The 14,183-nt window shown below is 33.5% G+C and overlaps 1 protein-coding gene across 1 annotated transcript in view; it reads right to left on the bottom strand.

Annotated features, from left to right (window-relative positions):
• LOC148949188 (dopamine D2-like receptor) overlaps positions 1-14,183 on the bottom strand; it is a 64,363-nt gene that overhangs the window by 21,932 nt on the left and 28,248 nt on the right. Inside the window, exon 2 of the mRNA XM_089092645.1 lies at positions 11,610-11,790. Within this exon, the coding sequence (XP_088948771.1) occupies positions 11,610-11,790 (181 nt within the window). The remainder of the gene's footprint in view (positions 1-11,609; positions 11,791-14,183) is intronic.

Raw genomic sequence — 14,183 nt, 5'->3', positions numbered from 1 at the left:
CTGGGGGAATTTCAGTGGGAGAAAATTTTTGGGAATAATTTATTTTTAGTGGGATGTATTTTCCGGCGGGAATTTTCTATTGGGGTAGGTATTTTCCGGGGGAGTCTTTTCCGGAGGGGTATTTTCTAGGGAGGGGTATTTTCCCTGGGGGTATTTTTCGGGGGGCTAAACTGCTAGAACCGTGTTTCCACCTTCTGCAAAAAATGATCAATAGTGTATGATGTGAATGGCAAAATATTGCAGCGTGAAGGGTGACTTGGTATAGTTTAGAGTGATGTTGTTTTTTTATTATACAAAAAAGCCTCCACTATTCTCTTCAAATAAACATTATTATACGATTTTCTTCTAATTCCTATGCACGGTTTATTTCCTTATGACAACCATTTCAATCTAATGCGAAAGAATGAATTTCAAATCCATCTCATAGTAATGAGTGTTTCCTAAGCACTAATGGATTAATTTCCCTGCAATAATTTAAAATTTGACCAAGAGACAATAAATTGGTAGGCTTTAGGCATTTATATCGCTAACAGACGTTTTCCCTAATTTGCTTATTTTCCCAAACTCCCTACAAAACTTAAGAGTTAAAGCAACTTTTCCCTTGATTCCCATTCCTTCAACTACCAAATGAAGAGCTACAACTACAGGATATTCTTACTCCGATCCCAGCATCATTGTCGGGTATATTCGCAATATGTCAACAAGATTTAGAGAGAGCCTTTATTACTTTGAAAAATACACCATAAACCACTGGGATAAAAGAAAAATTCCAAAAATTAATAATAATTAACATATTGCAGTCCGAAGGTTACAAAATATGAACAGCAAAGAAATGTCTGATAGGGGCTAATGAATATAGTTGCCTATGGTTACCTAATGATTTCGAAGACCAAGCAATAAAAGAAATTGAGCCGAGAACTGGCCCAAGAAACACATGCTTGTTTGACCTTATATTGAAATCTAGGGTAATAAAAAACATTCCTGACCAAGAGAATATAAATATTTATTAAACTGTGTTCGAGACAGAGCATGCTTATGAATATGAAACATGGCTACTTATGAAAGGCAATGAAGAACACAGGAAGGGTTAATGGCCCCTATTCAGGTTATGGTACCAAGGATTAGTTTCAGTGGAAGGGTGAAGGGGCTCTGTAAAGCTTTAAATATGAAAGTACTATAAAGTTGCTTTATAGTACTTTAAAGGTAAATATAAACTAAAGAAAACTTGTCCGTTTCTGCTGATGCTTGAACTTTGCAGGCTTATCTTAGTTTTGACAAAATTTTTGAAACACATGTTTGTTTGACCTTATATTCAAATCTAGGGTAATAAAAAAAAATATTCCTGACCAAGAGAATATAATATTAATTAAACTGTAGTCTAGACAGTGCATGCTTATGAATATGAAACATAGCTACTTATGAAAGGCTATGGACGACACACGAAGGGTTAATGGCACCTATTAAGGCTATGGTACAAAGGATTAGGTTCAGTGGAAGGGTGAAGGGGCTCTGTGAAGCTTTAGAAGCAGTAGTATAATTTCGTCAAAATCCTGGAGAGCAAAGTTGGAGCCATTTTTCCCAAATCAAGTGAAAATGACATTAAAAACTGAAAAATGAGCCATTTGGTACCATAAAGACACTATATACTACTATGAAAGTACTATAAAGGTACTTTATAGTACTTTAAGGGTAAATAAAAACAAAAGAAAACTTATCCGTTTCTGTTGATGCTTGAATTATGCAAGCTTATCTTAGTTTTGACAAGATTTTGAAGAAACTAAATTTTAGCTGTGGGGCGGGGTGCAAAGTGGGGTGTGGGGGAAGGGGCAGCCCAAGGTCTGGGAGGGGCAGTTGCAAGCCTGACCCATAACAAATTAAGCCCCTGTTAAAATTAGGTTTTATGCCACAAATTTTTAAGTTTTTGTGAGAGGTTCCTCCTATAAATATGGAGGATAACTTATCCCACCACCTCCCTATTTTATAATGTATTGGATGTACTTCTAAGTGTTTTAACACTTACAAGTTAACATTTTATAGCACAAGCTACGAAATTATGACGAAATTATGCTACTGCTTTTAAAGCTTCACAGAACCCCTTCATCCTTCCACTCAAGAAGAGGCTCACATTGTCTGCGGTTAGAAGATAAGCGACAGAGAGAAATAATATATACAAGCCTGCCGCTTAGCTGTGCTGAGGCCCGGCTTTGACATCATCACATAGTTGTTTATTTCTTAAAACTGGTATATTGAGGTTTCTGGCCACAAACGAGTTAAATGGTCACAACCTCAAGGATGAATCTGTATTTTTCCCGGGATAGTTGTATCGGATATATATATATATATATATATATATATATATATATATATATATATATATATATATATATATATATATATATATATATATATATATATATATATATATATATATATATATATATATATATATATATATATATATATATAAGAATATATAATATATATATATATATATATATATATATATATATATATATATATATATATATATATATATATATATATATATATATATATATATATATATATATATATATATATATATATATATATATATATATATATATATATATATATATATATATATATATCTAGAAAACCAAACTTTTAGTATGTCTGGAGCATGAAGTCAACACTGGCTGAAACAATGGTGTCTGCAAATAAGATATAGAACTACAACCCCTCCCCCTCCCTGCAGAAAACTTCCCCGCAGAAAATTTCCGTATGTTTCCAAATAATTAATACTATCTGTAAGCAATGGACCAATTACAAAAGGCAATTAAAATTCTACAATGGGGGTCTCTGATTGTTTTGTAGTTAGGGAGGGAGGGAGATACCTCAAATGGTGCTTTTAATGCCAAAACATCCAAATTCTCATAGAGCCATCAAATAAATAAAGAATTAGTTTTAGGGGAGAGCCGAGGGGAGGGTGAAGATTCAAATTTATGTATAATCCCTAGAGTCATAACCAGGATTTTTGTTGGGGGGATTTCTTAGGAGGGGGATACAAAAGAAACATCAAAAAACGCATAAAAATGTGAAATTCATATCTACTTCCTTATGATTTCTGGGAATATTTCTGGTCTACGCTGTTATTATGAAAGTAAAGAGTAACATCAAACCACAAAAGGAGCAGAATTTATTCCATAAAGGAGGGGACTATCCCTTCGTCATCCACACCTCCACCTCATTGTCGCAGAAACTTCGGAGGGCGCTAATTAGATTGGAAATTGAGGGTTTTAGTCATTTTTTTGGTGACAGGGGTTTACTTACTTACTTGACTTGTACTTATTACGGGACCAGACACGGACGCCTCACCCGGCATCTAGAAGACTACTATGATTGACTTTCATTTGTCGCGATCTTGTGCCAGCTCTTCAGCAAACTGGAGCTAGCGGCTCTACCACTTTCTGCCAAACTTCCGCCAATGGGGTCGAGGTCATTTTTGGGAGTTGTCCACCAATTCTGAAATTCACTGCCAGGTCGCCTGTGCCATTCTGGCAACATAGCAGCTAGAAGCACTTGCTTTATGATGCGGTCATTGGGTCTTCTAAGGAAATGACCAAGCCAAGGCAGTCTTCTCTGTTTGACAATCATGGCGGCAGGTTCGATTTCACAGTAGCGGTGGCGAACATCAATATTTAAGATTTTGTCGGGGTATCGAATCCTCAGGATTTTTCGGAGGTAGCGGTGATCAAAGTCTTCCAAATCATCGAGATGAAGCGCCATCAGTGGCCAAGTTCAACTGCATAGAAGAGAACAGATCTAACAGCCGCTTTATAGACTGAAATTTGTTTCTTCATGCTGATCTCTCGCCGGATCCATAAATGGCGGCGGAGTTGTGAGAAGATGGCATGGGTTTTGTTGATTCTCTTCTGTATCAAGATCGCAGCCTCCACGAGGGTCTATTATTGAGCCAAAATAGGTGAAGCTGTCGACTTTTTCCAATTTTTGTCCGTAAAGCACAAGCTGATAATCCGACTTTATATTTAGGTCCATGACTTTAGTTTTAGTCGTGTTGATATTCATACCCAGTAGCTGAGAGAAATGTGCTATTTCATCTAACATTGTTTGGGCAGTTGCTGAATCAGCAGCAATAGCGTCGATGTCATCCGCGTAGTCCAGGTCAGACACGTTAATGCCCAATCCCATAATAACACCATTAAAACTCTTTCTAGAATCTAGTCTATACAGTAGTTGAACAAAACAGGGGACAATATGCACCCCTGTTTTACACCTCTTTCAACATTGAAGGGTTCAGTTTCTTCGCCCAGCACTCTTACTGTCGATTTGAAATGCTCGTAGTAGGCCCTCAACAGCTCTATGAATTCAACCGGCATACCATCTTCCAACATGATTCGCCAAAGGTTTTCACGGGTTACAGAGTCGAAATCAGCCACAAAATCCACATAATAGGTTGAAGGTGGGTGAAAGTTCTATTGTTTGTTCTAAGATGTAACTAGGCCGAGTATGAGGATTATATATCAATTAGAAGTAGCTTTAGCCGTATGAAAACTTAATGATCGCCAATTGCAATGTAGCCATACTCCGTAAATCAAACAGTTTGGGGTAACGAACTGTAATTCTGGAGCGGCTCAGTCAATTAGTAACCGGAATTCTATAAAAAGAAATTTGATAATTATTTATGCATCAAAATAAATAGCTTTTCATTCTGATTTAAAATATAAATTCATTAAGCCTAATGCTAATCATTAAAAGCGAGAAGCCTGAGAAAAATTGGCCCAATTTGAGGGAAAGGGTGGAAATATCCCAAAAAGTCAAGTGATCTTACTGAAAATTACAGCATCATATTTTACCATATCAGAGAATCCTATTGTAGAAGCTTCTAGCTCCAAACTACAAAAATGTGAAATTTTGGATTGTTTGCCAGAAGAAAGAATTTTCTGTTCATTTACGTGTTTATTTGCTGTTTTTTTTTCCTGAGGGGTGATCGTATCGAACTAATGGTCCTAGAAGATTGAAACGGAAATCGAACGGAATTTAAAAGTTTTAATGCCCTTTTTAAGCGAGCAAAAATATTGGAGGACAACTATCCCCCTTCCCCACCCTTCTTTTCCCCAAAGCATCCAAGGGAAGCGGCTTGTAAATTATGCAGTTCACCCATTATTTGTATATAGTTTTTGTTATAGGCTTTTTTTTTATTTTTTTCGGCTTTTTTTTGGGGGGGGGGGGATTTATCCAGGGAATGTTTTCACGGGGAGTATTTGTCGTGGTGATGAAAGTTTCCGGAGGAATTTTCCTGGGGGAAGTTCACACGGGGGTAATTTTTGAAGAATTTATGTACGGAATTCTTTTTATGTATCCTAATTTCTCTTTTGGAAGCTCAATTTTGGATGTGGAGAGAATGTTTGGGGAGAATTGGTCAGGGAAAATTTTTTGCTGGGACGAAATTGTCTGTGGGGATTTTTCCGTCAGGGGAAGATTTTCTGTGGGAGAAATTTCCCGTGGGGGAATTTTTTGTGGGAATAACTATTCATGGGTGGAATTTTCCGAGGAAAATTTCCATGAAAGGGACAGTAGCTTTGTCATAAAGCTGCAATAAGTCACTAAGTCAACAATAATAAAAACTGACTGTATAAACGAAAAACTTTAAATTAAAATAAAAAACATTTAATGGTAGAAGGATTTGTTTAAAAAGGCTCCTCTTGAATTGTCGTTTCAAATCGTAGTGAGTAAAATAAATAAATATATATACAGTAAAATAAATATATATATATATATATATATATATATATATATATATATATATATATATATATATATATATATATATATATATATATATATATATATATATATATTGTTCTAAACGAAGCCTCTTCTTGATGTCTTGGCGTCCCCATAGGTTCGATACAACCACCCGAGGAAAAATACAGATTCTTCCTTAAATTTGTGACCTATTTAAATCGTTTTTGTAGCCACAAATTTCAATATGCCAGTTTTAAGAAATAAACAACTATGTGATGATTTCAAAGCCAGGCCGCAGCACAGCTGCGCGACAGGCTTGTATATATTGTTTCTCTTTGTCGCTCGTCTTCTAACCACAGACAATTTGAGCCTCTTCTTGATGTAATAGGCCAGGCCCCGCATGGCAGGCTTACATATTTTTATTCTCATTGCCACTTTTCTTTTAGCTGTAGACAATATGAGCCTCTTGTTGATGTCATGGCGTCACCATAGGTTTGATACAACCACCCATGGAAAAATCCACATTCTTCCTTAAATTTGTAATTCATTTAGATCATTTGTGTGGCCAGAATTTCAATATGCTAGTTTTAAGAAAAAAAGACTATATAGATGATCCTGGCTTTCGGCAGGCTTGTATGTATTGATTCCCGTTGTAAATAGCAATCTCCAAATGAATCACATGTGTTTGCTACTCTTTCATCAAGAAAATGGAAGGCTCCACAGGGAATGTATATTACGTTGAAGGATCCCAATGACTTGTCACTTTCATTTTTGACACGCTCTGATTCTCGCTGTCGCTTGTAATTCTTCCTTAAAGTTGTAACCTATTTTCACTCTTTTTGTGGCCAGAGATGTCATTATGCCAGTTTTAAGAAAAAAACTATGTAGCTGATTCTGAGGCTGGGCCCCGGCACTGCTACATAGCCGGCTTGTATATAATGATTATTCATTGATGTTTGTGTTCTAACTGCAGACAATGTGAGCTTCTTCTTGATGTCATGGCGTCACCATAGATTCAATACAACCATCCTGGTAAAAATAGAAATTCTTCCTCAAAGTTGTGGCCTTTTTGGATTGTTTTTGTGGTCAGAAATGTCAAAATATCAGTTGGAAAAAAAAGAAAAAAGTAGCTCATTTCAAGGCCAGATCCCGGCACTCTGTATGTGGCAGGATTGTAATTGATTCTCGTTGTAAGTAGCAACCTCCAAATGAATCACCCTTGTTTGCTATTCTTTATAATATATTAATTAAAAAAAACTTTTTCCACAAAAAAAGTTTTTCAAAGAAAAGTAAATAACTCCATTAAACGAAAAATGAGCAAAAACTAAATCAAATAATCTACCAAGCGTGAAACTACCACAAATCAGCATCGATAAATAAATGAAACCCAAAACGAACAGAAATTACTATAAATAACCGAGTCAAACTCAAAACAAGCAGATATTAAAATAAGTTGGGCACAAAACCCCTACGCCTTCCCAAGGCCAGAACAAAATTTGCACTTTACTGAAAAGAATATAAATGTTTTTACTTTTATGACTTTAATAAATGAAATAATATTAACATTTTGATTACTAAATATCAGTATATGTATATTAAACTGAAAATGCACATTCATTTGTATTTTTTTCAGTAAAGTGCAAATTTTGTTCTAGCCTTGGGAAGGCATAGGGGTTTTGAGTTTGACTCGGTGATTTATTTTAATTTCTGTTCGTTTTGGGTTTCATTTATTTATCGATGCTGATATGAAGCAAGAAAAAAAAAATGCAAATATGAAGCAATAAAAAATTAAGCTGAAAATTTGGTAAAGCGACCAATGCCTTATTGACTTTATTATGAAATTTGTTCGAATAAGTACGAACTTGCTTGTGAGTGTGAACTATAGGTACCAATGAAAAGAAATGAAGAACTTCTGAAAGGCTTTAGCCCCCAATAGGGTAAATAAGACAAAAAGTTTTTGCCTTAAAATTTATATTTCTAAGAAAAGAGTATAGACTTCATTGAAAATTCAGTTCAAAATCTCTGTACTTATATCCAGTCATAGCCCTATTACACCCCACCGGTGTCTCAAGTCACTAATGATCTTTATAATTACCTCTCAGCCTTATTGTTTGCCTTCAGGACATCTCTAAAGTTTTTCTGAAGTTTCGACTGACATTTTTTTCTGTCAGGTCTACGGTGGATGTGGCTACACTAAAATGGTGTGGTATTTTAAACATTCGGAGACGATTGAATTCAGATAAATTTCGCTTCAGTTACATGACTTTTAAGACATTATAACAATTATTAGTTTTTAGCTTAAAGTAAAGAGCTTCGACTCTCTGATGAGGCATCTTCTACATTAGAAATCATTAGAGAGATTTTTGAATGTATTATTTATATATTCTGAATATAGATTCATGAAATACATTATTGATTTAGTACTGAATTGTAATTGTCAAATGATAGTGATTGTAATTGTCAAACGATGGTGATTAATATATATTATTGAAAATACGTATTTCTGACTATTCTTATCCTGAAGTCTATTTCTGAATATATTTTCTCAATAATATAAGTAAACGCTATAAGAAATACCTTAATGTTGCATGTCACAAGTGAAACTTCGGTTCAGTCTAACTCATTCTATACATTAAAAAAATTAAATAAAGAAAAGTTGAACAAAACACGATTTTTTTTAATAAAATAACCTATTTAATGTTTCCAAAATAATGAGGTCTATTAACTTAGGCTGTTTTCACAGTTATTTTTCAGCTTCAGGACACAAAGGCTTCACACAATAAATTTTACGCTGTTTTTTCTTAAACATGATCTTTTAAAGTACAAAGGATAGCGAAAATCAATTGTGGTTTGTTTGAACCGGTTGCGGACACTGACACAACCATAAAAAACTTCAACAAAGTACAACAAATCAGGAATTACATTTTTGGTAAAAAATACCGGCTATGAAGTTATGCCGCAGCATTGGGAACAAAATTTAAAGAAAAAAGAACAGAGTAAAAAGTCAGAAAAAAATAAGCAAAACACATGGCACCAAATAGCTAAAGAAGGTGTAGCTAGTAGAAGAGTTGTGATCAATTATCCATCAATTAATTTGTCAAATTCAGTCAATCAATCTATAATTGATTACTAGCAATCGAGTTATCAATTAGTTATAGATTATTTATCAATAATTGTATCAATGAATAAGTCAGACAATGAACAATAATAAGTCAGTGAATAAGGCAATCAATGAACAAGTCAGTCAGTTTGTATCTGAGTACTAGTAATTTAGTACTAGATTTGTAATAATTACTGTCAATCAATTTTTCAGTTAATCGGTTAATCATTTTGTACGTATGTACTAATAATTACCGATCAATTTGTAATCTAGTACTTGAGATCTGGTAATCAATTTGTAATCAAATATCCATCACTTAGATTATCAATGAATAAATCACTCAGTTTGTATTTGAGTACTAGTAATTTATTAATGAATTTGTGATCAATTACCGCCAAGCCATTTGTCAGTCAATTGATTGATCACTTTGAGATTGAATACTAGTAATTACTGACCAATTTGTAATCTAGTACTAGGAACCTAATGATAAAGTTATAATCGTAACCAATTTATCAATGGTAATCAATTTATAACTCATTTATCAAAGAATAAATCAGTTAGTTCATATTTGAGTACTAGTAATTCAGAAATCAATTTGTTATCAATCAACCGTAACTCAATTTGCTAGTTAATTGATAAATCATCTTTTAATTGAGTATTAATTATTACTTACCAACTTGTAATCTAGTGCCAGTAATGTAGTAATTAATTTATAGTAGAATATCTGTCAAGTAATTTATAAATGAATACATCATTCAGTTTATATTTGAGCACTAGTAGTTTAGTAGTAAATTTGTAATAATTATTGTCAATCAATTTGTCATTTAATTGATCAGTCATTTTGTATTTGAGCCCTAATAATTACCGACAAATTTTTAATCTAGTACTAGTAATCTAGTAATCAATTTGTAAACAAATATACAACACTTAATTTTCAATTAATTAATCAGTCAGTACAGTCAGTTAATATTTGAGTGCTTGTAATTTAGAAATCACTTTGTAGTCAATTACCACCAATCATTTTTTTAGTTAATCGATCAATCATTTTGTAGTTGAGTACTAATGATAACTGACCGATTCGTAATCGATTAATCAATTTGTAATCGAATATCTACCATTACTTTATCGATGAATAGACTAGTCAGTTTATATTTTAGCACTAGTAATTTAGAAAACAATTAAAAATCAATTATCCGTCAATCAATTTTTCAATGAATTAATCAATCATTTTGTAATTGAATATTAATAATTATTGAACAGATTGTAATCGAGGCCTTGTAATCTAGTAGTCAATTTGTAATACCAACAGTAGAATATCTAAGTTAAGTATATTGAAGGATTTTTCTGTGATATGTAAATCTTTTTCACCTTTAGAAAGTGTGAAGTTATGAAATAATTAAAAGTCCAACGAATTCGTTGAACGTGAATTTATGAATTCATAAGTTCATGTTCAGGTATGTGTATAAGCCCAAATCAGACATATGCTTTCCAAAAATGACAAAAATACAAAGGAATATCCTGATGGTTTTTCCTGATGGTAATTCCTGATGGTTTTGTGGACAACACTTATTTATTGTACTGCTTCTTCATACAGAAACTTCTAAGAAGTCAAGTTTGGTGAATGCTAATGAAAAAAAAAGGATGAATATATAATAATTTATAAAAAAAATTGGACTATAGATTTGCACATTTGGGGTGTGAGGGGGGGGGGGTAAAGCATACCATATATAAAATACGTAACCTAACTTAGGTATTTTTTTACCCCCTAAACCCCAAAAAACAACAATTTAAATATCGTAAACGCAATGAAAACTACTCTTTGCATTCCATTTCTCAATAGTGGTCTCTTGAAAATAACCAGTCTGGAGGGTTTCGTCTCTCATTAGTATTTAAAAGTATGCGTTTAACTCATCAGAACCTTATTTAATATAATTAATGACGTCTTTGTCATTTGCCTGAGGGAACAGATTGATAATTGCTCTTTGAACAAAAAAATCCTATATTCTGGTCATTCCTAATCCTAAAATCACAATGTTGCTCCACTTTAAAAGCTATCAAGAGTGTGTACTTGTTTTACCAAGGCCGTACCCAGAGGGGGGTTTGAACCCCACCCCCTCTGAAATATTTGTCTGACTCTTAAAAACGTAACAAAATGGATATAAACAAATTTTGTATGCGTTTTTGAGTTTTTTTTTGTGTAAACCCCACCCCCCACGAATTTTTTTTTGAGTAAAACACCCTCCGAAAAAAATCCCTGGTACGTTCTTATGTTTTACTCAAACTTGTTTTAGCTATATTTATTATTCTTTCAACAGTCTTCCATTAGTTTAGATTTTCAGTGTAATAATGCTTTTCGCAGTCAATATTATGAATTTTTAAACTAGATAGTAACTAGAAAACAACTGGCATTTAACCTTGCAGGAAAATTAAAGCTAAGAAGACGAAGCGCATCTTTTTTTTTAGCTGAACATTTTGTTCATCAGAAAATGTATTTTTTATTAGATTGGTTTGGTTGGCTTTAAAAACGCTGTTCAAGATATCAAACAACCCCCAATCAGAGAACTGCATTACAAAGATGACGAAATTGCATCCAATAAATAGATGGTTTATAAGACCACAGTAGCATAAAAAAAAGAAAATAAATAAAAAGAAAAAACGAGGACATTTCAAGCAAGTGAAAAAAATGTCTTTTTTATAAATTTTGTTTTCATTTTTCTCTAGAAATAAATCTCTTCCTGATGGGTTTATAGGAAAAAATTACCTAATACAATTGCTAGGGTCTTCGTCGCTTTTCTCTCCCGTTTAGCTGAAGTCTTTTCCCTTTTTTTTCTGCTAGCTTTCCTTGCTCGGCAAATTGTAAACCTTGGGCCATTCTGATTGACACTTTTCTCATAAGATGGTGGCAAATAACTATGCATTTCTTCTTCCCGTTCACTTGAGGTCTATAAAAAGGCCAGATGTTACTGTCAGCTTTTACCATTTTTGGAAAAAAGATAAATTTGTATAAGAACGACTGATATGGAGATTTGGAAAATAAGGTGGCGAGTATTTCAAAGTTTATTTATTCAATAAGAGGTAATCACTTACATTTTAATTAGACTGAAGTTTTGTTTGTAGAGATAAATATAGTTTGATATGTAAGGGGAACTTACAAGAGAAGGAACTGACGCTAGTGTCGTACGACAAACAAGAAATTAATTAAATAGCCGAGAAAATGAGGCTAATTTCAGCCAGTAGACAGAAAAGAAGCGAAAAAGACAACACTATCGACGGAAGACCAGTTATGTCACCTAACGTCTGGCGTTTTTTTCGTTTTCAGCTTTGAGCTTACTTTTTGCTTATACTAAAAAGATTACTTTGTGATTTAATATTCTAATAGATTCAAAACGTCTATTGGTTTCATATGGCTTGAGTTTACTAGACAACAATGATGAATTCCTATTGACTATCGACAGTGTAGCCAAGTATTTTATTTTCGGCACGTAAGGAATTTTTAATGAAGAAAACTAGTTTACGTTTTACTAGTCTACCCCTGAACATATACTTTAATGTTGGTTTATGACTTGGCTTAAATAAAAAAAAAAACTTTATCAACTAAAAGTAAAGAGTGACACTGGAAACCTATAACGAAGAGAATTTATTCCAAAATCAGACGTACTGCTCCCTTCTCAAATTCCAGCTCTGTACGCTAAAATTTGTCTTTCGGTTCCAGAGAAGAACTTTTGAAATGGAATAAAAGGTATTTTTAAAGCACTACAAAAATTTAGCGTAAAGAGCAAGGGATTTCAGAAAGGGTGAAATCCCCATATGTTCGGAATTATTTCTATTCGTTTTAATTTTTGGTGTTGCTCTTTACTTTTCGCTTGAGAAAATTCGTTTGTTTTTCATAAATTAATTATGTTCCTTTTTAATAGTATACCCAGGGTTATTTTAAATGCAAGGAAGGTAACCCTTGAACTCGACAATCAAAATAGTTGATAGTATACCCAGGGTTATTTTAATTGCAAGGAAGGTAACCCTTGAACTCGATAAAATTTTATTTTTCCATAGCAACGCTTCGAAAAAAAAAGCTCGTATAGCGCACTTCTTTTTCGAAATTAAGTATAGTTATCAAAATTAAAATATAATCCCCTCCAAATGAGGGAAGCTTTTGCTCCCTCAGGTTTTATAATCTCTCACACCCACACTGTTCATTTTCAGTTTTAAGGTCACTCTTTGCCTTCATTATAAATAGTAATCATCATAATAATCTATTAGATTCAAACAGCCCGTTTAAGTTTGCTAGGCAGTGATGCCAAACGGGGTACAATTATACCATTTTGGTATATTTTATATCTACTGGTACAATTTAGTATAATTCCACAAAATAGGGTACATTTTACAAAATTATGGTACTATTTGGTACAATTCAGAATTGTTGTACTAATGTTTGTATTCTTTCATCGATGAAGCACCTTTGATACAACTAAAGAACCCACATCACTTTAGAGACATGAAATAAGTGGACTGTGGCAGTCGTGTGGAGGTTATAAGTATCAGCAACAAAACTTTGTTATGAGCTGCAACTGCCTTCAAAACAATGTGTACGGAATACATGATAAAAGTGAGCAACGAAACAGGGAAAAGGTTTTTCAGTTCAAAATACTCGTTGGCAAAGGAGACTGATGTGAAAAACATTTCCAAAGAATGGAAAAGGCTGCCATTTTGTGCAGATCTCAAGAAATGTACAGACTCTGACCCGGTTTATATCTGATTAAAGTAGTAGAACGATATGATGGTCCGAAAGTCGAAAATTTCTTATTCTTGGGTGAATTCATGATGAAAATGCTTATCATGCAATTTTCTTCTGCTTGTGCCGAGAGGGTCTTTCAGCTGTCAATTAAAAAAAAAAACAAAAAAAAAAAACTGAGAAATAAACTCGACTTTACTACTCTAATCCTATTCTGGGTACTAAATGAGTCGTTACCAAGGACTGGAAACATCCCAAGGGCATGGTGACACACCTCAACTAGTGAAATATTGGAAAAGTATAGAAAATGTGCCACTGCAAGTGCCGCCATGGCTTCTGACTCAGATAACGATGTTTAATGTCATATTTTTGGTGATTCTTTATGTATAGTTATTGCAGTATAGAGTAGTTGGAAAATCAGATAAATGGCAGTTTCTAAAGCCAGTTCCCGTTTTAAAAATAAAAGATTTGTGGGGGTATATCCATCTCTACCTTACAAGGTGAGTGAAGGATCTTTTAAAGGTATTTTGGAGAAAAATATAGTTTCAACATAAAAATATCTAGTACATGTTAGACCATGGCCGCAAAAGTCACTTCTTTGATCAG

Source organism: Artemia sp. Qi Xiang Cuo, chromosome 8 (genome assembly GCF_049724085.1).
Source record: "Artemia sp. Qi Xiang Cuo chromosome 8, ASM4972408v1, whole genome shotgun sequence".
NCBI classification, from domain to species: Eukaryota; Metazoa; Arthropoda; class Branchiopoda; order Anostraca; family Artemiidae; genus Artemia; species Artemia sp. Qi Xiang Cuo.
This window is presented reverse-complemented; position numbering and strand designations above follow the sequence as displayed.